The sequence below is a fragment of the Vidua macroura genome, chromosome 11 (genome assembly GCF_024509145.1).
Source record: "Vidua macroura isolate BioBank_ID:100142 chromosome 11, ASM2450914v1, whole genome shotgun sequence".
NCBI lineage: Eukaryota > Metazoa > Chordata > Aves > Passeriformes > Viduidae > Vidua > Vidua macroura.
The window spans coordinates 13869154-13895142 of record NC_071581.1 but is presented as its reverse complement, the minus strand read 5'-3'; the positions used below and the strand labels follow the sequence as shown (position 1 = coordinate 13895142).

The 25989-nt window shown below is 39.2% G+C and overlaps 1 protein-coding gene across 5 annotated transcripts in view; it reads left to right on the top strand.

Annotated features, from left to right (window-relative positions):
* The first annotated feature begins 3515 nt into the window (after positions 1-3515).
* Positions 3516-25989, top strand: part of ESRP2 (epithelial splicing regulatory protein 2) — a 42885-nt gene continuing 20411 nt past the window's right edge. For 4 of the 5 annotated variants that reach the window (XM_053987617.1, XM_053987615.1, XM_053987619.1 and 1 more), the window contains exons 1-7: positions 3516-3624; positions 3893-4045; positions 4915-5043; positions 23139-23252; positions 24275-24389; positions 25126-25224; positions 25343-25397. In XM_053987617.1, the coding sequence (XP_053843592.1) occupies positions 3911-4045; positions 4915-5043; positions 23139-23252; positions 24275-24389; positions 25126-25224; positions 25343-25397 (647 nt within the window). In that variant the 5' untranslated portion in view covers positions 3516-3624; positions 3893-3910. The remainder of the gene's footprint in view (positions 3625-3892; positions 4046-4914; positions 5044-23138; positions 23253-24274; positions 24390-25125; positions 25225-25342; positions 25398-25989) is intronic. The other variant, XM_053987616.1, reaches the window with a different exon arrangement.

Sequence of the window (25989 nt, the reverse complement as noted above, 5' to 3'; positions counted from 1 at the left end):
GGAAAAATAATTTCTCAATATCATACTAGTTTGGAACAAATTACCGACTTCCATGTTCCCTGAAAGGTTATTGAGATATTTCTGTAGATCTAAATATTACTCCAGATCTCGTCTCAAAGTTTCATACTCCTTTAACAAAAGGACTTCAGTCATCAGGACATTCAGTTCACAGGAATTTTAAAAAATGTAGTAAAAGAGATGGTCCCTTCCCTTCCCTTCCCTTCCCTTCCCTTCCCTTCCCTTCCCTTCCCTTCCCTTCCCTTCCCTTCCCTTCCCTTCCCTTCCCTTCCCTTCCCTTCCCTTCCCTTCCCTTCCCTTCCCTTCCCTTCCCTTCCCTTCCCTTCCCTTCCCTTCCCTTCCCTTCCCTTCCCTTCCCTTCCCTTCCCTTCCCTTCCCTTCCCTTCCCTTCCCTTCCCTTCCCTTCCCTTCCCTTCCCTTCCCTTCCCTATGAAAATGCCACTACAAATTTATCCATTCAAGCACAATGCTTTTAATGAGTCTCTTCAGTGTTCTCATGTGATCTAACTGTAAAACAGATCTATTTTACAGTTTTAATTGCTTGATTAATAAGAAACAAAATAATCACAGTACTGAGCTTGCATAACAATGAGTGTCCATCTTTAAAACTTTTCTTCTCCACCAAGTTCCATTTATGAGACGTTACCCTCATATGGAGCCTTCAAACAAGTACCTCTATAAACATGACTGCCAGGATTAAAGCTAAAGGTGAGCAATAACTCTTTATTTCAGCAAGATCTTGGTTACAAATTAACTTTTCTATGCTCACTGTAAAAGGGCTTGTCCCATATATTTTTCAGGAACTGGATCCTGTTGCTGTCCTGTTGAGACATACAATGTCATTACTTTATATTATTTAGATCAATAAATTGCTAGCATAATTCAGGGCAGAGAATGGTTGTGGATAGAAGGTGAATGAAAAGCCAGTTGTATAATCTGTTACATATAATGTGTGATATTGCAGGAAGGCCAGCATTTATTTAAGGGTTTTTAAAAATATTTTGGAATGTTTTTTTAAGTTCATTTAGCTAGAATAGTTCAGATAAATTAGTAATTTAGTAGAATGATATGAGTCAAGATAGTCTAAAAGTAGAAAGCAGATGGGCTTTCTTGAAGAGAGGCTACATTTTATGAGATGAGCTCATATAATTGTAAAAAGCATAGGAGCTTTTCAGCTCACCAGCCTGTGATACCATGTGTAGATTTCAAATAAATTTTCAAGGCTCTTTGGCATTGAGTTGAGGAGGACTTCTTTAATCTGGAATGTTACTGGGTGAATTACAATATTTTTTCTTTCACATTAGATCCTAAAGACAAGTACATATGTATTGGCATTCTTGAGCCAGTTCACTGGAGCCTCTGAGCATATGTGTCAACCTGGCTAAGAATTTATTACGTGTATGATCTTTTATAGAAATCTGCTAATTAAAATCCCATTATGTGTGAAATACTCACATATTAGGGCTACAGAATGACAGCCTCATGAAGGTAGCTAAATTGCAACAGCCTGGTATTTTTATTTTCTATGAACATAGCTACAGTTAAAGTCTGTATTTACAGTTAATCTGTGCTTACACTTATCTGTACAAACACTGCCTCTCTCCAAACACCCCCATATATATGTGTGATTTTGGGAGGAGGGGAACAGGTTGGGAAAAGAGGAACAATTCTCACTTGCAGTCATTTTTATGGTCCTTATTACAGACTTCAATGATAAGAATCATCCCATTCTCAATAACAGTCTGTTACACTGTTTCATTACCACTATATCCAAAGGATATAACAAAAGGAAAATGAATGGGGTTTTATTCTACCAAGGACTTCTGGAAATGCATTGACAGAGGAAAATATAGCTGTGGCATAAATTCAGCAATGCTAGAAAATACAATGCTGAAAATATTTTTAATATATAAATATATACATGTTACAGATTAAAGTTTTCATCTCTGTTCAAGAATTTGCCTTTCTGTAGACATATTTTCAGGATTGCTTCTCAGGCAGCTGCATGAGCTGCAGAGACAACAGCTGAGAGGTGTTTAACTGTCTTGTGATGTTCAGTGAGATGCACCTGTGCAAGGTTTCCTGCACGGCCTCTGTCAGATAAATACTTTTAACACATAAATTCTAAGATACCTGACATCAGACAGCATCCCTGAACTGTAGTTTGTTTTCACTGAAATATATGGAATTATTCTTGCTGGTGGTGTTAGCATGGGGAGTCAGTGCTTGCCAGAAGGAGGTCCATAATAACTGCTATAATTAATCAATTATAAAATTGGAATGTTGAAAGAAGATGAGAAAATGTGACTTAATAATTTAAGCCATCAGATAGTCACAATTAAATGCTCAGCTCTGCATTTTCCCAGGGTAGACATCAGTAGCTAAATAGCAGCACCAATTTTCATTCAGTAAAAACTATTTCAACACAAACACTAATATTGAAGTATAAGCTGAAAACTTAATTAAACAAAAGAAAAATTATGACTAGTCTAACTTGCAGCATTTGGCCTTTAAAAATCATTAGTAATTCATCAGTGGTGGCAGTAGGAAAAATAACTTTCAAAAGAGTTTAGAAGCCTTTTGATTTTTTTTTTTTCTGCTTTAAAAATCAATTTGAGTTTGAAAATGTCTCTGAACATTTTCTCAGTCCCCAGTGTTTACAAATATTGCTGCTGCTGTTGAGCAGGAGTGTTTTCATAGCAGCTAAACCAGGTGGTGGTTTCCCCTTGTAGCCTCACCAGTGCAAGAGGAGAGAGAAGTGGAGAAAAGCTGCCCATCTTGGACTGCAGTGAATGCCCAGGAGACAGTTCCTTATTGAGCACTTGTAGGGGAGAAAATGCAGGTCTTTATACTGTGTTTTTGCTAAACTTCTTTTCTCAAAACAAAAAGAATTGTTTTACTAAGACCCATCTTTACAAACTATATGAAGGACAGGGACTAAATTGCAAAGCACTCTCTGCCTGTAGTATCCCTTAAAAATCCCTGTGGAATGCCACACTATCATTACGCATTAGCGTTGGCGTCGGTAGCTGGATACGCACACAACAACGTGCACAAAGGGCAATTACTTAGAAGCAGGTAAAGACTTTTATTTCGTGGAATTCAATGCTAAGTCATAAATCGTGTTTTAGCCAGGGTACTCGGCTGTTGTTCAGATTTGCCCCGAACCGGGCGCGGGTCCGAGCGCACAGAGCCCCGTGTGCCCCGCACGCCGGGCGGGACCCGCTGAACTGAAAGCAGGTAGAGGCACTTCCTGCAGGCAGAATTAAACAGAGAAAGGGAGTTTGCCTCTGATCTCCTTCAAAAACCAATCAGGTCAGATCAGCCAGGCGTTGATTCTCCCTCCGTCCCTCCTACACCTTTTCCAGAGGCCCAATGGCCTTGTCCCTTTGGGAGATTGACTAGAGTCACATGAGCTGCACCAAGGGCAGGTAACTCAGGAGAGGGGAAGGGGAAGAGGGAAGGGAAAAGAGAGAGAGAGAGGGAAAAAAAAAAAAAAAGCTCAAGCCCAGACTGAGCTTCTGCCATGATGTCAGAGGGAAAGAAACCCACAGCTTGCTAATTTCACCTCCCAGTCGGCCCCGGGAAGGAGATCACCGGGAACAGGTAGAGATGGGAGCTTTCTTTCTCCATGTTTTTTTTTTTTTTTTCCCTCAAACACCCAATCTCCTAAATAGCTCTTTCTCTCCTCTTTATATTGTGACTTCTCGTTCGCTCCTTTTCCCTTTGATTACTTGGAGGTAGGGGGTGAGCCTTGTGGGATTTTTTTGGTTTTATTTTTTTCTTGTTTGTTAGTGTGTCTTTCTTTTGCCTTTTTTTTTCCTCTTTTTTTTTTTTTTTTTTTTTCTTTTTTGACCTCTGCTTTTGATTGTAGTTGTTTCCCCCTGTGGTCATGACGGCTTCGCACAGTGACTCTTTGGTGGTGTTGTTTGGGGCAACAGCTGGTGCATATGGGGCTAAACTGGGTTCGGATGAGAGGGAACTAATTCTCTTGGTGTGGCAAGTTGTGGATCTACAGAACAAGAAGGTACGGCTTCGATATCGGGGGCGAGGGCGCGTTCCCCGGCGCGGGGCGAGCGGGCTCTCCCGGGCACTCGCCGCCTGCCCGGAGCCGTTTGTTCATTTCACAAATGCACCGAGGGAGGGGAGGGCGCGGGGCCCGTGCCCGGGGGTCATTCCCTGCCCGGGGCGCTCGCTCGGGAAGCTCCTTTTTGTTCCGTCTTGAGGGAAGGAGTAACTTTTAAAGAAAGTTTGGTCGCTTCCACACCCCACTGCCCCGTCCGCCTTAAATCATGTGTAGCTTCGAGGATGTCTACGGACTTGTGAAGCTTTAAAACAAAAAGCTGCCCCGGGTGGCTCCGAGCGTGCTCGCTTCCCTGGGAGCCGGCTCACGGTCACCGTTGGACCCTTTGGGCCTGCTTTTTGTTTGTTTAACCAATGTTTGGATAACCTTCAAGAGAATATTGACTTCTTTTAATTTTTAGGCCAACCTAAAAATCTAATCTTTTTTCTCCCCAAAAGCCCTATCATAAATAACCCCCTAGAGATGAAGGGCTTTGATAAAACAAACACGACTATCAGTTTCATTAGTTGATTCACGAAACTGCCTTAATATTAAGTGATCTTCCCTTTGCACTTAACAACTCCCGCAAAAGTCGCTGCTAACTGCAAAAGGCCTAGATACTCCGGAGCAGAGAGCGTGGCTCTGCGGGGTGGGAGGGAGCGAAACCGCGGCCAAAGGTTTCGATTTGTGAAATAGACAAATGCGTTTTCTCCTGGCATTTATCGGGAGGTGATACTGCACCTTTCTGATTTTTCTGCAGTCTCAACATAATGCTATAAAGAGCTATTTTGATTGTTCCTCACTTTTGTCCATAATTTCTTGAATGTTTTTAGGTAGGGACGCTGCACAAGTCCCTGGTGAAAGCAGACAACTTGGACTTAAGTGACCAGTGTCGTGAAGTCAGTGGCTTAACACCAGAGGGACTGGGCAAAGCTGAACCACTGGACCGGGTTCTTCAGCAGGTGAGGTGCTGCTTCTGGGTGAAGCCTGTGAATGAGATTTAATGGATCTGAAAAAGAAACAGACTTTAGTTTTGTCTTTCACCTTGAAATCACTAGCAAGCTTTCATCCTTGTTTTTAAGCTAACCCAAAAGAGACTTGAACCATTTGAAATGGGAACTCCATAATGCTGAAACAGTAGTGTACAATACCAGAGTATTTGAGCTGATGCTATGAGTCCTGGGAAGAAATGACTTCTGGTTGTTTTGATGGCTCTACTTTTATTCCAAGTTTCTCTTAAGCTTTGAAAGAGTAGGCCAGTAAGAGTACTGTTTAATAAAGCAGTGCTAATCAAACTTTCAGACTTCACATGGTACATTCTAATCTACAGGTTCACTGTTCTAATGTGTATTGAAAAACTTTTTCTCATTTGCTCTTCTAAAAATCAGTTGAAATCTTCAAAATCTTCCATGTAACATCAGTTATGCTTGTTGTGTATTACTCTTTTCCAGATGAGACTAATGAGTAGATTATGAAGTGATTTGGTTTGATTTTTTTCTGATATATGTAGTTTTGCTCTTTGGCTCATTTAATATGACACTGAGACAATAAATCTAAAATTTGTATGATACTTACAGTCAAGAGGACTTCAGCTGCTTCAAAAAAAATTAGTGCAAATAGTGTACACATAATGCAGTTCCCAAAAGTTTGCTTGCTTTGACTGTCCTTTCTATGCATGAAATGTGCTTGAATGGAAAAATACAATAGTGCATTTTTGTGTAACATATAAACCTGCCTTTCCACACCTTGTCTGAATCATTCGTAGGTGTGTTTCAGCAAGAAACTTGCTTAGGCAGTAGAACAGGTTCATGTTGCTGTAATTTCTGGTGACACAGATAACTTGGCAGACTTGGTCCTAACCCTCTTTGATACTGCAAAAATCAACTACACTCTGGAGTGTCTTTGAACATGTAACTTCTATGTGGCTTAAAATCTGTCAGCATTGGCTGCAGTGGCATTTGTTCTACTTGCATTTGTTTTGCTGGAGTCCAGGACCAAGAGGTGATTTTCTTTCTTTTTTTTTTTTTTTCCTAAAGCTCCGTAATAACCCCTGAGAAAATGTGCAGCTGCAGGTTTGATCTTGTCCCAGATCTTGCACTAAAGACATCTGGAACAGCTTAGCCTAGTACACTCTGTTTACCTTTATAACAGACACACTTTAATTATACCCAATACTTTATGAGAGATTGTATCTTATTGCTGTAAATTGCACTGTAGGTGGGTCTGCTTTAGCAAATAAAAGGAAATACTACCTTTGTGTGTAGGTGGGTAGAGACTCTTGAAAAACAACAATTTTTTTCCTTTTTGTTTGCATATCTATGCAACTAAATAAAGATTTTGTTGTTAATTGTTGGATGCCAGTTGTGATGTGGCCAGTTCCATCATAAGTTTTCTGGACCACACCTTACCTAAACTCTTCTCCCTTCCCCTCTGTGTCCTGACTCCTGTGAGAATTAGGAGAGAATTAATTCAAATTCCCACTTGCAGTGGTGGCAAAAAGCAAAACTCCATATTCTTTAATAGTAAATCCTTTTCTGTGTTTTTGAAGACAAGCCTGAGGGATATTTTAATTGCATCATGTATTTTAAGGATGAGTTAGGTGACAAGACATACAGTTTTTATACAGTTTTTTTTTTCTTTCTCAGTTAAGCATTTTGATTAGCAAAAGCAACAGGTAGTTGAAGTGGTTATTTGAAAAGGAGGAGGAAAAGGAAGTAGACTTGTACCTTGATTTGAGATAATGTTATGGAGTACGTGAAATTAGCTTTCCACACCCTGCCTGGATTGTGGTAGAAAATTGATGATGCAGCTGAAAATTGAGCTAAGCACCTTAGCACATATCTCAATCATGTAAATGAAAGTTTTGGTGCCTGCTTCTGGTTTTTTTGCCGTGGGTTCCCAGTCTCTATTTGTAGAGGGAAGTGAGAATTACTGAGCACAAATCCATTGTAACTTTTATCCATGCTTCAGAGGCCTCTTTCAACTTCAAACATTCTGTGGTTCTGAATCAGTGATTTGTAGCTGGTAAACAGTAGATCAGCTTCTGTGGGTCTAGAGTTATTCCCCTGACCACAGAAAGTCTCCTTCTGTTGCTGGATAGTTCACTTTCCAGCAATGATGGGGTCTACGAAAGGCCTGTAATCTGTGATCAAGTCCTTACTCTGCTTTTAACCAGGCACTTCATCAAATGATGCATCTTTTTAATTTTATTTAATATTCTTAAAATGTTACATCTTGCACAGCTTACTACTTGAGTTTGTCTTAAGAAATATTTTGAAATAGGGTTCCTTATCAATAAGTTTTGGTTGTTGTAATTTTACAAGGTAAGGTTCTGAAGCACAGTGCCCCCAAATAACCAAATTCTTTGCTGCAGCATATGCTCTGTATGTTTTGTTGCAAGGTTTTAAATACTGTACTTGTCCAGGGTAACAAGCACTTGATTCCAGAGGTACTACTGCAGTTATGGGATCCATCTGTATTTTCTCATAGGTGATGTGCAGTGTTGTGGTAGCTTTCCTTTGTGGGGTTGGAGAATGTACAAATGTCAGGAAAATAGTTACCTGAAGTCATAAAACGTGTGCCCTTTGGGAGCACCTTGCTTGATGTATTTAGTTCAAAATGGCATTAATAACTTACCTTTGATGTGAGACGAGTAATGGTGAACTCACAGCTGCTGAGATGTTGCAGAATGCTACTGAGTAGAAAACTGAGGATTTTTATTTAATAAAGTGGGAGATCTCTTGTTCGAGTGTGCATTTGGAACTGTCTTGAGCCTGTGATCTAAGCCTCTAAACATGCATCAGCTACACTACTTACCAAAGGGAATAGTTTTCTTCCTGGATAACTGGGACACTCTTGCCAGGTTTCATTGTTCAGATCCTCAAATCACAGGACTGGTTTATTTAGCATGTTATTTATATTTTTCTAGTCAACTGCTGTAGCTTTATTGTTTCCCACTTTGCAAGCTTTTAAGGGGGAGCAGTTATTCTCAGGTTGCTCTCTGAAACCTTGTAGGAATGGAACCTTGCTTTTAAAGAGCAAAGCCAAAATGAACTTTGCCTTTCTCTCAGCCCCATTACTCTGTCATCAAAAAGCTGACATCCTCATGTGTTTCTCTGATTGTGGCCACGGGGGTTCTAAGTTAAAGATCCCATATGAAGTTGAAAGTGTTGTGGATTTCTTAATCCCTCCCATACAGAAAACCTGGCTGAATCAGCATGACTTGCCTTAAGACATGTTACTTTCCTTTTGCAAGGCAATATTTGCATGTCTTCCTGAAAAAGGATAAGTCTAAGAAGAGCTAATAATTTTGGAGAACTGTCTGCAGTATTTAGCTGTAATTACCATCTTTCTTTGAACGATATACATAAAAAGGGAGACATTCTCAAGTGAGACCTGGCTTTGCTTTTGGATCTACTAAAACCATTCAATTTTAATCTGTGGATTGACATTAAAATATTAAAAATGTGTTTAAAAGAATCTCCTAGTATTGCTGATTGAATATATTGAATCAAATACAGCAGTGAATATTTTGATTCACATTCTTATATAGAGAAAGACAAAGCTGGGCCTTTCCCCCCGACACACTTTCCTAAATAATGCTCAAATTGAAAATACTGAGTGGTTGCCACTTTATTAGGTGATAGCAAGTTGCCAGTTCCCTCAAGCATGTTTGGACACCTATTGATCATCCAGCTGAGTTGCAGGTGCAATTTATTTTCAGCAAATTCAGCAAGAAACAAGCTGGTTAAATGAGCTTTTGGAAACAAATGGCATGGGGGGAGAGGTGGAAGAACTCATGAATTCCTCTAACCTGATAAACCGGTTACAACCCTTTTTTTAAGAGAAACTTGTTCTGCAGCTTCTTCTTCACAAAGTGCTAGCAGAAAGTTTTCTTGGCTCCCTTGCCAGCTGTCACATCTTCATTTTGGATAAATGATTTTTTTAAATTTATTTTTAATACACCTCTCAGTCTTCAAACTGCAGAAAAAAATCTGAAAATGCAGGGTGACTTTTTTTTTTTGAGTCTTATGGTTGGTCTTCCAACTTCAGATTATTTGGTGCCTGCATCACCTCAATAAAACTTCTAACAGAGTTTGGAGTATTTGCTGGGTTTGAGTTCTGACGGTTTGGAGCAGGTGTTTGGCGAATCTTTGGCAAGTGTTACTAGACAGGCTGTTCTTTCCACAACAAACACTTAGGGTGTCATTTCACAAGATTTGGCTTCAACACTGAAGCCGGCTTCTCCCCTGGCCCTACACCAGACTTTGCCATCTTTTTGTTGTGTCAGTAAAACCCTTTGTGAAGCTGTGCTGTAAACAGGATCACTGAAATGAGCAGATGGGGTGGGAACTTAAAACTGCTTTGCTGTCTAATCTCACATCCTGTGGAACTACACCCTTTGCTTGTGTTTTCATGATCCAACATGTTTGATGGCGATACCAGCTTAAGCTATTTCTGCCCCTGAACTCTTCAATGGCACCTTTCATTTAGGCAGGTGCTGCTACATGACCCTCCCTCCTGCATCTTGCCAGTACAAAAGTTTTTGGGGATGTAGCTTGAACTGGAGCAGGGCACTGTTCTGAGTTGAAGGCAGTTCTGGTTTGGAGTGGTTCTGTCTGATGCACATGTGGCAGATTAGGAAGTTTTCCCGAGGGCAGCTGTAGCACTAAGGTGTGGGTGAAAGGAGGGGAACATTTTAGGACAGGTAGAGCACCGAGCAATTTATGTGAAACTGTGGCCTTGGTTTGGCATCAGCAGTGAGTGATAAGGATTTCCTGATAGACACAAGGGCCTGCAGGTTGTCACGGTAGGGAAGTGATAGATTCCTGCTATTACAGGAGGGCTGAGAGTCCTGTGTGCAGATAGCCTTATGTAGAGTTTTCACATTTATTAACATCCAATAGTTCCCTATTTTCATTGATAAACATAGATGAGGATTGGTTAAATTATATTGTATACTTCTTATTGGAATATCATCAGTATTTACTGTGGGGAATTAAGGATGTGCTAATGCTTCCTGTAGCTGTAGGATGTTGCAGTGTGGATTTTTGTTGGTTTTTTTAGCTATGGTTGACTCTTTTTTCAGAGCCTTAGTTGCAATTCTATTGTTGATGGCCTAGATAAACGATTTTTCCCTTTACAAATTCTCAGCACTACCCAGCTCTGTAGCCCATTACATTATTATTGAAACACTCAAATCTGTTCCCTCAAAAAGCTTAGAAAATACTTGATAGCATAAACAGTTCTTCTGTTATGTGTATTAAATATATATATATATGTATACAACAATATGCATATGTAGATCATGTGAATCCATTTGTTATTGGCAGCACTTATGTCATGTGGAAAAGCAGTGACCTTACCTTCTCCAAAGGCTGCAATACTTTTATCTGAATTCCTCAAGTATTCCCTGTAGGAAATAGGAAGGTTCCCTTGCTTTGTTCCTGTATTTAGGTACGTTTCACTTCTGAATGAGCAGAGAATTAGATAAAAGAGTTTGTCTAAAGCTGCATATTCTTTTCCTTATAGATATAAAAGTGTGGTAGCCTTGGCAAGCTGGGCTATCTTTTCTTAAAACTAGAAGTGCCAATATTAATAAGAAGTGAATAATTTGGTCCAGTGGTTTGAGGATATGAGTAGACTTTTTTGAGATAGCAGATGTTGCTACATTTTCTGGTGAAGTTGAACAGTAACAATTAATTACCAAGTCTTGGATTAGCATATATGGACAAATAAACTTTACTGTGAGCTTGTAGAACAGCTAAAGGTGCCTGTCTTCACAGGGAGTGATGTTGTGCCATGTTTGTAAACTGTGTCACTAATACATTTGGATGTTTCCACAGCTACAATATGTCTGAATATTTGAATTTCTTTTGAAATTGTTCTTGCAATTTTTTTAACGTCATTGAAAGACAGCAAAATAGAGGGTAGAGCATTGTAGTACAAAGATTGTTGGATTGCATGATCCTCAGAGACTTTGAACTTCTTTCTTCTAACTTGCTCTAAATAGCTACTGAAAAAATCACTGGAAATGTGTTAATGAATTATCGTCAGAGTTTTTAAAAGTGGCTGAGGAATAAATGAAGCATAAAGAATTTTAACATGTAGATGTGGCATTTAGCAACATGGTTTAGTGGTCAGCTTGGCACTGTTAGGTTAATGGTAGGACTCAATGATCTGGAAGACCTTTTCCAACCTAAATGATTCTATGATTTGTATTCTATTATTTTGGCAGTAATTATATGTGCAGTGCTTCTATCTGTTCTTGCTGTTAACATGAAAGCAGCTTAGAAAACTTTGTGTGGATTTGTCTGCATTGTCTGCAAACCTGGGCTGTTTCTCTCTTCCTCTGGTAGCATTTTGAAAGGGTTTCACACTTCCTCAATCTGTATGTTGGTTTACTTGATTTCCCCCCCCTTTTTAATAAACCAACACTTTTAAGTTATGTATGAAGTTCTTCGGTAACTGGGTGCTGCCAAATGAGGGCAACATCTCTATCAATCTCTTGAAGCACTTTTTGCTGAGCAGCTGAGTTTGAGTCTGATGGACAGTTGCTAAAATTGATACTGCTAGCAAAGCAGTGTTGTGGCCAGAACTAAAAATGCTGATTAAAGATTAAATTTTTAGCAACATAATGTCAACCCTCTCTCATTTTATAATTTCTGTGGTTAAAAGTGGAAATTTTATGTCTCTTAATTAGAAACAAAACCAGTAATTCTCCCTCATGTTCATGTTTTTGCCATCTCCTACCTGCTCTGGAAAAGCTTTTTTGTTGCCTGTAGAGATATCATGTTATTTTCTGTTAGCTACAACCTTATTCCAATAAAAGGGAGGAAATACTGATGCTCTGAAAGACACCTTGACATGTGTTCTAGGGGAGTCTTGGGTCAGAAGTCATGTTTGTTCTACAAACCATGTTTCAGTGCTTTGCTCTGATGAATCAGTGGTGATGTTCTTTAAACTGTTCACAACTTGCTCCAGTGTACTTCTGTACAATAGCCTCTGTTGCTTTGTTCACAAACAGCTGCTTTGCTTATTTGTCCCTCATTCATTAAATCCACATGCTGTGAAGGTAGATGTGAGTTATGGGATAAATAATAAGCAAAAGGTATTGGGAATTGAAATTCAAATGATCACCCCTTTTGATGAGAGACAAAACAAAGCAACTAAACCAACTCTCTCACTTCTCCCAAACTTCTATTTCAAAATATTTTCGTTTCTCTTTCCTCCTGCTGCCTTTCTTTGTAGAGATGCTGTGGGCAGAGTACGGCAAAAAAAGGATTGAGAAATGGATATTTATTAACACTAAAATATTGGTTAGAAGCTTGCGGTTAAGAAATAGTTTTATTCCTTCTTGCAAAAACTTGGCTCCTATGGTGATTTTGGACACCTGTTAGCTTGAAATGAAAGGTTTTGTTACTGAAGCTCTAGGACAGTCTCTGAATTTTGTTATCATTCTTATTGCATTCAAATCAAAACTCAATCAGTGAGGTTCCCATTCTCTGTCTCTTATTCTAGAGAGATGTAAACGTGTTTTAACATTACAATGAGCTGTGAGGACACTGGCAATATGTGAAATTAATTTTGCTGTTAACTTCTGTAAAGATGTTTACTTTCCTGGTAAGTAAGTCTGTTGCAGTGAATTGCACTAAGAGGAAAGTAGAACTATAGTAATATTATTTGAAAATAAAAGTGAAAAAAACCCTGTGGAAGTTTTGCTGTGTAACCAGACCTTATTGTAGCTGACAGTTGATTTAAGTTAACTTTGCAGCTTAAGAAATACACAAGACATTGTATAACACACCAATCCTCTTGAATCAAATACCATTGGATTGGAGGGGGATCATGAGAGATACAGAGTTGGAAATACATAGTTGTCACAAGAATATGACTGGGACAGGGTTTTGCAGTTTGCTTGATTGATAATTTGAGTGTCTTAGTGTTATTTCTTACAACAGGATTAAAATTACACAGGACTTCAGCTTATTGTAAAGCATGTGAGATGGCACCTTGTAGATATGAAGTGTAGAAGAAAACTGCTGTTCTTGTGGTTATGCTTAAAGAAACAAAAGAAAATATAAATCAACACCCTTTCTCTAAGAAGCTGTGACTTACTTGACATTCAGACAAACTCATGTCAAGTCTTTCAGTCACAAGGAACTTCCTTTGGAAGCAGTAAGTTACCTGAAAGGGAGAATGTAGTTCTGTAAGAGGAAGCAACATCCTAATAGTGTAACCATTAATGTCTTTGTTCTGTGTTGGGCGAGTCTGAATCCCTTGGAAGGCCAAGTGTAAATTTTGATCTTACTCAGTTGTGAACTGCTAAAATCAAATCTAATAATTTCTTACTCTCATTTTTCCTTATGAGTCATTACCAATTCTTGATGCTTGCCCTAATCTGTGACTTGGAAGTTTGAGAGATTGATGGTAAATTGATTTAGGGATCTAATTGCATTTGTCCTTTATGTATTTGTGAAAGTATGCTTGTGCAAGAAAGGGAACACTCCCCCATTTGCAAAGCAAAACAGAGTCAGTTTAAGAAAGTTTGAGTTTCTTTTCCTCGTATTTGTAAGGGTTTGATCAATAATCACTTGGATTCCTATTTAACAAAAGATACTTCATAGATTTCAAGACTGTTATTCAGGAAAGTCCATGCTTATAATCTTACAGTACAAGTTTAATGGAGAAGCAGGAGTATGAGAAAATCATGCAGGAAACTAGGTTGTGGATGATAAGTGTCTCCTCATTCTTTTGGTGTAGCCTCATCTTTTTACTTTCCCTGAGTATTATTTAAAAAAAAAAAAACTTGAGAAACAACCTACTAGAAAAAAAGCTTTAATTTTGCAGGCATTGGCTATTCTCCTACAACTGGTTAAGCTTGCACTACAAACAATGAGGTAGTGTTGAGTAAATAGAGCAGTACCAAGCATTGCAGTCAATAGAGCCAGTGCTAAAGATCACATTGCTAATGAAAGTTTGTCCTTGAAACAGAGGTTGAGTAGGAGTGGGGGAGGTATAGAACACTGAGAGAGAGCTTGTGCTTATATCAAGACTTTGGGAAATGTTGCAGTCATGGCATTAATTAAAAACTAGAGTTTGGAAAGTATGTTCAACCTTGTCTTTCAGGCTATAATGACTTGCTCTGAGCTGAGCTGATAGCAAGCAGCCTGTGAGGACTGTGAGGCACCACTGTAAACCTGCTTGAAATGTAGGTAAAAGGTTGACAGAGGAGGGATTTTTTTGTATTAGTTATATTCAGAATTTTCTTTTTGCTTAAAATCAGACTTATGAATAATCTTTGCTAACAAATTATAAAGTATTTTGTAAGATATGCATATTTTGGGTTATTTTGTTGGTTTTGACAGCTATGGTGTCTTTCACACAGATAAATTTAAAGTGAAAACATTTTTTATCTCAGTAAATGTTTCTTTCTTTAGCAGTTTCCTGACACATAATGCAGTAGTAAAGTAAGTCCACAAACTCTGAAATTCTTATGTTGCTGGACTGGGGTGCTTTATCTTACACAAGGCTAACTTCAAGTAGCTTATTTGTGGAGTACTCTGCATATTTCAACACTCTCTTATTAAAACAGGTTGTGCTTTTGAAGATAAGTCTGTGACCTGATTGCTGTGACATTCAGATGGTCTGAGCCATGGTCTTGCCTTGTATGCTTAATGCATTACCTGAATTAGATACTGTAGATACCATAGTTGGAAAGCATGCAAATAATCTGGTGTTTCAAACTTTCATCTAAGAAATAATTAATCAAAAATGGTCATAAAATGCTCAAGTGGCATGGCTTGGACAGATCTTTGTCATGGCAGAAAGTTAGATGTTTGCATTCTTTCCTAGGAAGAATTAAAGCATTTAGTTAGCTATTGTTTACTTTGCTGCACAAGGACCCAGGTCCAATTAAAATGAACCACAGAAACAAATAATGTGGAAGTTTCATCTTTAAAACAGTAAGGATGGTCTGTTTTCTATGCTCCACAGAGTGTCACTGGACAGACAAACCATGACAATTGTTGCTCTGTTTCTGGATTTCATGTTCCACCTGTTGCTGAACAACACTAAACAAACTTATTTTTATGCAGGAAATTAGCTGTAGGCTGCTCTCACCAGCTAAATTTAAAGTTGCCAGTCCCTTTATTAATTCTGAAGGAGTATAATGAATTTTAAAGGAATTTTCTCTGTTTTATTGAGTGAAAGGATACAATAAACTTCAAGGGAAATGGAAAGTATTCTTCAAGTCTTGCAGTAATTATAAGAAGTGTCTGTAGGCCTTTCTCTCTTGAGAGACTTGTGGTGACCTGTGAGGTGGTCAAGGAGGAGGAGAAGGTGGTATTATTTCCTGTAACTTCAGCTTCCCAACAAAGTAAAAAATAAAACTGAATATCATAAATACACTTAAAAATATAATTCTGTTTTTCAATTACTACTTCTTTTGAAGATTTGTTATTGTAATTTCATGGCAGAACCCCAAGCCTAGGATAGCTGAGACCCTGTTGTCACCTTTTGCACATGGCATGAGTGGAAAAGAATCAGTTTCTTTCTGTGAGAGAGGCAACAACAGGAGTTTGTCTAGATAAGCAGTTGGTGTGGAGGAGACTGCTTTGGAAGCTAGAGAAGCAGCAGGATGTGCAGCACCTGGTCTGGACCTCTGTTCAGGAAAGAAGACAAAGTGGTAGCAGATTACCAGGTAGTAAGAAGCAGCATAATGTACTTGAGGAGAAGGCAATCTCCAGTGCTTGAAGCTCAGTGCCACATCCTGCCTCTCCTTGAGACTTAGTAGGGCAAACTTGCTCTTACACTTTGCAAATTCCAAAGATGGATCTGGACTCTAAGTGGTTTTGGCTACTATGTAATGTCTCTTGAGTACATTTATGGTGGCCTTTGTGACTGTTTAGTCCTTCTGTTTTTTAATGCAGTTTCTAGGCCATCAAGAGGCATAAAGTGATACGTAACTTGACTGGTCATACTGAGCAGAATTAGATTCTCTGGCAAGCTGGAAATTAACCCCATGCTTTTGTCCAAGCTAGTCTGCAGTCACTAAATAATCTCATGCATTAGTGTTCAGTAGAGCAAATAATTGCCTTCCTCCTAATAGGAGAAATCAACTGGCAATATTATTTTTGAACATTTCTAGTGAATGGACCTGGGCTGCCTCTGTCATCTCCTGCATGTTTGCTCTGCAATGAAATAAAACCAAGGGGCAATTTCTTTTTCACATTTATGTCTGAATGGAATCTAAATACTGTATTTTTCCCCCTGTTTAGCTAGAAGGGGAAAAGAAGTTATTTGTAGCTCGTGGCTACACTGGGGCTTACACTTTTTTCTTTTTTTCCATACAGCAATTTCAGTACAAGGTCACCACGTATCCATTATCAGCCATGTGGAATATCAGTTAACAGATGAACAAAGGCAAGGGCTTACTATAGGATTCTCTGTTTAAAAAGTTACCCAGCACAATAAAGGGTTATCATACTTGTAAATAGTGCTGAAACACAGTCTGTGCACCTCCCAGTAGTATTGACATGCTTTAAATTCCTCTATTGCATGGATAAGGCTGACATTATCACCAGGGTTGGAAGAGTGAAGGAGCAGAAGACTGCCCATGGAGAGGATTGTAAATAAATGTGAAACCCTCATGGGTGTAGGAACTGAGGCACAAAGTCCAAGTGAAAATATTTTCCTAGGCTGGCATGTCATGGTATGTTATGTGTGTGCAAACTTTGTATACCAAAGCCATGGCTTGTTACTCCTGACTTTGCTCATGCTGTATTGGACCCTTTCAGTCTTCGGACAAACTTCAGGATTGCTGGGTGTTGTTTTTCAGTGGTGCTTCAATCTCGCTTATGTTTTCATGGCAGACAAGTTCTGTTAATGAGATTGGGCTGCATCTCAACTCTTGATCTCTTTCACTTCCCCTCATCCTGAAAAAGATGTCCTTTCCCAAACAGCCCCAGCCCCTCAGGTACACACTGTGGTGCCATTGGTGTCCCGATCTTTGGTGGAGCTGCAGAGTGGGCAAAAGAGAGTCCAAAGTGATGGGAGTCACACAACAGCTGAGGCTGGAAGGCACCTGTAAATGTTGTCCAGCCCAAGCCCTGAAAACAGGGACACTTGAGCAGGCTGCCAAAGACCATGGCCACTTGGGTCTTTAGTATCTTCAATGGTGAAGAATCTGCAACTTCTCTCAGCAGCCTCTTTCATTGTTCAACTACTGGAGATCTTTCAGGAACCACACCTGCAACTGTATAATTGGGTTTGGGTGTTCTCTGGAATAAATTGTAGAGGACTTAGCATAAAATCAGACTTTGAAGCAACAACTGCAGTACATTTTGCCTGTTGAAACAGAACTGGAAATAGAAAATCTTCAGTGAAACCTTTTTGAAGATTATCCTTTGTTTTCCATGCTGTTGTTAGCTGAAAGAAGACTGATCATTGTTATATGCTCAATGCTACAAGCAAAGAATGACTCACACCTAAGGCCTGAAAGAGAGTCTCAAGCTCTAATGTTGTGAATTACAGTAATGTCTAATAAGTGATGATGATTTTTTTAAAATACAAGTTAGACTGGAAAACATCCATGGTTATAAACAGTAGGGCTTTAATCATAGGTTTGCACAAAGGAGTTGTATGCAGTGCATGTTTATGTGCCTCAGACAAAACTTTTTTCTTCTCAGGGTACTTTACAGTGGAGTCTTATTTTCACTTTCTCTAGAACAGTTTCATTTTAGTAATATGAGGGGTTTTTAAGCTCAAGGGAATATATCAGAATGTAAGTCCTAAGTGAGCCAAAATAACTTTTCTTCTAAGTTATTCCTGAAAGTTTTCTTCTTAATAATGACAAAAAACTATAATTCCTGAAAAAGTGTTATTGTCAGGGTTTTTGTTGTTTGTTTGTTTTGGTGGTTTTTGTTTTGTTTGCTTGGGTTTTTTTGCAAAACACTAATCTAGAATGCTAAACCTGTTCAAAGACTTTCTACAGGCTTTAAGCCAAATCAGTTATCATCTTTCTGTCTCATGTCTCCAATTTTGACTGGACCAGATATGATCTGCTCACCCTCCCCAGTCTAAAGATGGCATGGATGAAAAAATGAGCACTTTTTGATATGCTGACCATGCTGATATGTAGACCATGTATTCATCTGCAATCACCAAATTGTAAACTCTGGGCAATTTAGTAACATCCTGTTGATAACTACTGATTTGAAACCAGATCTCTACACTGTGAGGACCATTCTTTGTGCAAAGAATATTGATAAATATAACTCATCTTTCTACTTGAAAATAGATTCAAGTCTAGCTTGTGTGTACTACAAGCTAAGCTGTTTTCTGGATTTTTATGTTATACTTTAGCATGGTATTCCAGACCTGCTTAAACTGCAAGGATTCCTTTAATTCTGAAGCTCTGGGAATGATTTTATCTTGTCTTAACTGTGATGGGTCAGTAGGGCCAAAAGAAGCAAAACAGAGGAATTCTGTGCATGACTAAAGGAAAGGATCCTGTTCTAAAGACTCACTAGGAGCTGCTGGAAATCTGATGCATAAGAGGCAGATGAATTTTCTGTTACTTTGAAGTGATTTGAGGTGATTTAAAGAAAGAATCCCCCAGAGTGCCATGGTGTTTTAGACATGGTTCCATTTGACAGCATGGGTGCATTCTGTGACTGAATTATTTCAGTATTTAATTACCATGCCAGGCACAGACACAGCATAGATGCAGTGGCCTTTCTCAAGGATGACAGCTATTTTTAGTAAGGGAAATGAGACTATCCAAATAGACAGATGTTTATTTTAGTTTTTCGTGTATCATAACTGTAGAAAAAGCTTAATGAAGAATCTTCTTGCTTCTCCAAGATCTACATCTTAGCTTGGCTATATTTAAGGCAAAATGAAGGGGGCTGTTATTTTAGTCCCTTGGGATTCATCTGTAAAAAACACAGCAGCTTGTGCTGGCTTTCATCCAGCTTTGCTGCTGGCACAGCATGTCTCTTCAATCTCTTTGTACTCTCAGCTACATGACCAAAATCCTGTTTAGCCAGTTTTTCAAACTGGTGTTCAAAGTCTTTTCTTCCCTCTCACCACCTTTTCTCTAAGAACTGCTTTAGGTTTCGTGGAGGCAAGTATACAGAGCAGCTTGTTTGATTCTTCCTCTTCTCTCTGTTCAGTTTTTAATCTTGGTGTGGAATTAATGAACATATTCCTTTAAATATGGAATGACTCATCAGAGCTCTGCTGGAGAGACTGATCTGGTGGAATAAGCAAGGTGGAGGATGATGCTAATAGACTGGTTCTTGCAGTAAAAATGAGGGCTGGTTGCAAGATGCAAACAGGTAATTAACAGTGTGTAACTGCTGTGAAAGGAGTAGACAGGGTGTGTGAGCTCGGTGGGGGCAGCGTTAAGGTGGGGCAGCTTTGCCTGCTGAAGTGGGGGCGTGCTTGGACGGCAGCATGAAGGTGAATGACAGCAGGTAAATAGCTGAGATGGATTTTATTAGTGGAGTGAAGGAGATGGGAATGGAATTTATGAAATGACAGAGTTGTGGACAGGTTGTTCAACATGTGAGACAGAAAAATGTAATGTAAATCTGATGCTGGTCTTAACTTGTCCTTGGCTTGCTCCATTTGGGTGGATGCCGGTTCAAGGCTGTCTTTGAAATGCTGCCTGAAATCTGTGGTGCAAGAAAGGAGGTTGAAGATTGCTTTTCCTGGGCAATCTGAATTGCTTAACTGGTGGGGCTTGTTGGGCTGAACAATGTGGCTTTACAAACACGTCTGCCCTAGCTGCTTTAACACGTTTGACATGTGTTAGGTGTATCTATTGCCTGGAAGACTTGAGGGTCCAGCATAATCTGTAGCAGCAAGAGCTGGTCCACAGCTATGCCTTTCATACTCAACCTCTGCAGAATTAGAAGACATCTCCCGTGGATGAAAGAAGCTACTTCAGGCTGATCTCAAATATCTGTCCTTCCTCTGAGGCTATTTTGCCCTGTGCTCTGATCCTGGGTGAATCTTCCCATTCACTCTGCTACCCCCTCCTTTCCTCAGTTAACCCATGCCATAGTTCAGCTGGTTTGGATAAGGAAAGATTGCTTATGTCTGCTGACTATTCTTCCCACAGTCTTCTTGGCCTCTTCCAGAGCAGTACACCCCAAAGTTTGAAACTGGCTGTTTTTTAAATAGAAGTTTCTAAATAAGCTCCCAGCTAGGCCTGCCAGCCTTGTGGCAGTTTATCTAAGGCACTTTAAGCTGCTGGCATTTGGTAAGAAAAGTAGAGTATTGTTTTGACATGTTGATTGTTCCACTGGAAAGGAGTTTGCAATGTTGAATGTTATCACTGACATTTAATAAATATGCAGTGCAAATACTTATGCTTGGTAAAAATAAAAACAAATGCTGATCCTTGGGAGTCCTTTAAACCTTAGTACAGTTGGAATTCTGGGCTTATCAGTGTCCTTATGCAATATTTTACTACTCTGGCATCTTCTCAGTAGAGGCTTCTGAAAATATCTGTGTTGTCTTTTCAGCTGTAAGGTTGTGTGGGAAACACCACCTGGAAAAATGTGAATATTTCAGTGCAACAGTCTTGATTTTTACTAACCTGACTTACACCATTTGACCTGAGCATTTCCTCCCTTGTACAAACATTTTTGTCCTTTTGTTTTCTAACTTGATGAAGTCTTTTCATAATTGAATTGTTATGTATTATGTGTACAGCAGGAGGCTGCTTACATTTGCTGCTTTCTTCAAATTGTGTGGGTTAGATTTCTTGTTGTATCTGACCAAAATAGCTCCCTAACTGCACGCTCTGTATTGGCTCTTGAGCATCTTCAGTAACACAGGGTACAAAGTTGAAGGTTTGGGGAGTGTTTTATTGCTGTTCATCAGTAAGACTCTGCTTCCTTTTGGCAAGAATCCCTGTGCACCTCCTCTGGAGGCTGATTCCTATTGCCATTTCCAACCCCTTTTTACAAATATTTGCTCTTTACTGTTCCCATTAGTTAAAAAAAAAAAAAAAACAAAAAAAACCCAAAAAAAACAAACAAACAAAAACTAATAAGTTGCTGCATTTAGGAAGGAGGCAATTCTCCTCATGTGTGTTATTGTGGTGAGAATATTTGTTGTTGGTCTGTGACTGTGGCCGTCCACAGAACTACTTTTCTGAAGTGGTTCCTCTAGAGTCCACTGGAATTTTCTTCTTTTTCTGATGTTTACACATCAACTGAGGTATTTTGAGCACTCTGAGATCTCAATTTTCTGACTTTAAATAATCTTTGAACAATAACTGGCTTTAAAGCCTCAGGTTCTTCAAGACTTCAGCTTGTGGTAGGACCACAACCTGTACGAGCAATTGGGAGGAAACCTGCTTTGTGAATCTGCAAGCTGGTTGATTTTCAGTTAGTTATTTTGTCTGTGTGTGGTGTGTTAGTTCTTTCTGTGTGTTTTGGTAGTGTGCAGAGAATTGCATTATAAAGGTTTTTGTTTTGGGGGGATATTCACCCTTCTTAAAGTTTCAAATATGTTCTCTGCTTTTAAAAAACTTCACTTTATGGATATGTTCATACCTGTATCTGTAAATATATCTGCAAATGAAGCAACTCAACACAAGGTGCTGAGCTGAGTGCCCCTCCTTCCCCAGCTCTGCCCCTCAGTTCCATGCTTTGATGTGTAGGACCCACTACTACAGGATTCTGAACTCAAAATGGTAGTGGAACTCTGGTCAGCTGCCCAAGCCTAGAAAAGGGCCTGGGTTGGTTTGAGCGGTTATTTTGAAATAAAGCCTGGGTAATCATGTCTCTGCTCCTTCTAAATCATGTTCAGTACACGTTTTTCCCCTTGTGGAGCCTTACCTTTAGGCTGCAGGTGCTGCAACACTTGTTCACACTGTGAGTTCTGTGTAGCTGTGGGATCAGGTCATTAGGACATCATCTTTCCTGAGCAGAGACTGTAATGATGTAGTGTCACATGTGTTATGATAAAACAAACCAACTCTCTTTTCTCCCCATACACAGGTTAAAAGACAGCACAAAGATATTGTGTGAGTCTCAGGTCAACTTGTAATTTGCTTTTGGGGTGGTTGTTTTGGAGTTAAAAGCTGTTGCTGAGAGCAGTGGGTGGCTACTGCATCATGATTGTAATTATTGCTTTGTTTGTGAGGTGATGATTTCCTGGGAGGGAGTAGCATCAAGAGGGAAGCTTAAAATAATTACATTTGTCCCCTTGAAAATTAGTTAACAAGCTACTGCTTACTGATATGATACAGGTAGGTACTATAATATGCTAGCTGACTTATTAGGAGCTAGGAATTTAACATTGGTATAGAGTAATAAAAGGCTGGAAACTTATCTAAGGATGGAAAATAATGTTGAACAAGACAGCTGGAGCCCTTTCCTCTTGAGAATTAATCTCCTGGGGGTTAGCCATCCTAGAGCTGGGAATAATTTTTTTTAATCTAGTATTCATAACACTTCATCTCTACCAAGAACTTTATTAGCTTGGACGTGACTTGATTATAATTTTACTTTTGAAAGTATTAGATCACTATTTGTTTGGCTTTTCTTAATATATTACTGTTGAAACATTATTAAATCCTGATGGGTAGAGTTTTTTGATTTTGAAGTTAAAAATAATTATTAAGGACATAATCAAAGTCAAAGGTGCTATAGGTGAAGAAAGGGTATTGCAAAATCAATATTGTGATTTATCTTCAAAGTTCTTTCAAATATTTAATAACTTAAATTATAGTTAGTCCAGATTTTTTACATTACCAATATAATATGATCACTTTGCATATGAACTCATAGTTCTGCCATATCTTCCTAATTAGTCTTTTTACTATATTCTGGGTATTCTTGCTTTCTATTCCACAAGTGCATACAGTTTATTTGCTTACTTTAATCAGGAGCCCATGTCTGTTCTCCATCATGTTTTTTCAAAAACTTTTACAAAATAGTGAATTACTTTATCTCCCTAAAAAAAAGTGCTGAAGAAATGGCAAGTACATGAAATTACCAGTCAGTACAATGAAATTTTTTGCTTCTTTTTCCAGTTTAGTCAGCTGGTATCCAATGATTTGAAAGTACTTGGAAGGAGCTCTTACACGCTCTGCAGTGATGGCCAGTTACTCATCCGACAAGTTCTCCACCCGGAAACATCCAAGAAGGTACAAGATCAGAGCTGGTGCAGAGAGACAGTGCTGGGAGGGGAGTGATACAATTCCACCTGGGAACTAGAGTGTCCCAAGACTATTGAAGATGATCCCCTCCCTGACTGAGCCCTGAGTAGTTATTTTAGGCGCTTGCTCTTGAAAGTCAGACGCACTATTTGGACTCCCAGATGAGCTTAAAGAAGAGGAAAATTAGGAAAAACAGGATAGAGACAGAAGCAATACAAGTACTTTGAATTCTGTGTGTGGAGTGGAAACAGAGATACTGATCAAACCTCAGCAGAAGTGATGGAGAACAATTGCTTTGCTTAGGCTTGTGTTAAACCAGTGTCCTGTGCAGGGTAAGCACACAGGTGGTGATGTGGCCTGGCAGTGGTTCCCCATCTGCATTTATTCAGAGGGAAGCAGAGCTGCATCTTGTTTGCTACTCCCACATGAAGCAGCAGTTTCTGCTCCAAGCTCCTGGAGGGTTTAGAGCACCCTGTCACGCATGGGGAGGAGAACCTTGCCTTTGTGCAAGGTGGTGGCTCCTGAGTTTGCTGGCTTAGCAAGGTCTGCAGGAGCCCCACAAAAATGGAAGGAGCTGGCCAGTTGTAGGGTTTATTTCTGAAAGTTGCTGGTAGAGATTTTGTAATCTGTGGCAATATTTATTTAAAATTTGTCATCACAGTTTGGTACAAATCTGCTTTTCAGTGTAGCTGCAAAAGATAAAATAGTGTCAAAAATGGAAGTTTAGCAGTAAAACATAGATATTTTAAAATATTTTTCCCAGCCATCCTCTCCAGCTGTTTGCATAGGTCTGACTCCCAGAGGCTATTTGACTTTGTTCATGTAGAGATCCATTTCTACAGAGTTATGGAATTTGAACTGTGTAGCAAAGGAACCAAACTGCTCCAGTACCAACAAGCTGGTGACGTGGAACTACGTGATTTCTGAGAGTGTCTCATTCAGTTCAAAAGTATTTATTGAAATTTAAAGGCATAGCATGTACAAAACAAACATTTTTGCCTTCCTTGTAGAACTTCTTGTTGTCAGACTGCTTCTATTCCTTTTATGATCTGCGCAAAGAATTCCACACTTGCTACCCTAGTTCAGCCGCCGTGAAAGATCAGACTATCAAGACCATGGCAGAATGTATCCTTTTGCTGCAGCTTATATACCACAATCAGTTAAGCTTCCTTGAGTTTCATCTCTGATTGTAACAGAGTTTAGAAAAATAAATTTAGATGTGGGTTTTATAAACTCACACATAAAGTGAAAGGAGTGTCTACTTAAGTGTGTGTCGGGGGAGTGGCTCTGCTTGTAATTTTTTTTCCCCCCAAATTGAATCTAGTTGATTTCTAAATCATATTTAGTAAATCTGCCAAAGAAAAGCATCACTTGCATTGGTACTTGATCTTAAAGGAAAAGCTGAGCTGTCAGTGGGCTTTTTCAGCACTAGCTAGCCTGCAGGTTTCCCCTGTTTGCAGATAATAGTTATCTTGCATGATCCTGACTACACCGAGTTTAAAATGAAGCAAAAACAAAACCCACACAATACTCTAAATCTCAATTCAAATTAGAAGGATTATTGGGGCCCATCTGAATGGGATTAAAGTTCAGTTATGTTTAAAGTGATAGGAACTTACTCAGCTTTTCCTTTTTTGGACTGTTAACTCTGAAATTATGTAAGCCCTCAATAGTTTTCAAACTGTTGTCTGTTGAAGTGAATATAAACCAGTTTATGAGCAGAGTAACATGTCTAATAGCCACATGTCCCTGCTAAGACCAGTAGATTTGATTATTAGTTCTGTGTTAATATCAGGAAAGCCTTATGACTTGTTTACAAAGGATTGTGCAAGTCTGTTATTTTCTATAACCACCTGTTTAGATCTAGGCTTAGGGACAGATGAAGCAGAGGAGGATTTTGGCGTGTGGCAAGTGAAGACCATGGTGGCTATCATTTTCAGCATGCTTTCAGAAGGTTGTAGTAAGTTAACTATTTATAAATGCTGAAATCCTTCTTTACTGAAAGAATTGGCAGTGGTGCTGTCATTCTTAACTAATCTCTGACTCTGGTTATATTTAAACTTCCTGTTTTGTCACAGATCACATATTTACTGAGCCTGAAACTGTGAAACACAAGTATGAAACGGGTCCTTGGTAAGTGCCTTTGTCACGGTTGTTTACAAACAAAGATGAGTCTTGCGTACAGCAAGGAAAGCTTGTGGATATTTCCCCATGGTCATGTGAGAGCAGGCTGGCTCCTGAGAACAGCCCAGTGTACTCAGCAGTCACTCCAGTGCAGCCAGACTGTGGCTGGCATGCTGAATGCTGTACTTTAGTCCATCTCTTTAAAGTCACTGCAAGTTAAATGCTCTTTGTTCTCTTGCTTCTGTTTTGCATGGCAGCGAGGCTGGCTTATCTTACCCAGGGTGAAGAAATATTTGTGAACTTTCCCTAAGTCAACAGGGCTGATGGCCAGTGCACCCTACATGAGCTGAGCTGTGTGGTGCTTCCTAAAGTGATTTTACATGCTAAATTGGGTGTTGGCTTTAGGGATGAAGGAACAGGATGGCTCATTCTTTACAAATGCACTTCAGTGACCAGACTGAAATATCTTAGGTACAAGTAATTTGTGTTGCTTGGATTGCTAGATCTTTCAAATAAAATTAATTCAGTTCCTCATTACTTTACATTGAGGCAGTTGTCCTATTTTTTTATTTAAGGAATTCCAATGTGGTGACAACATTGT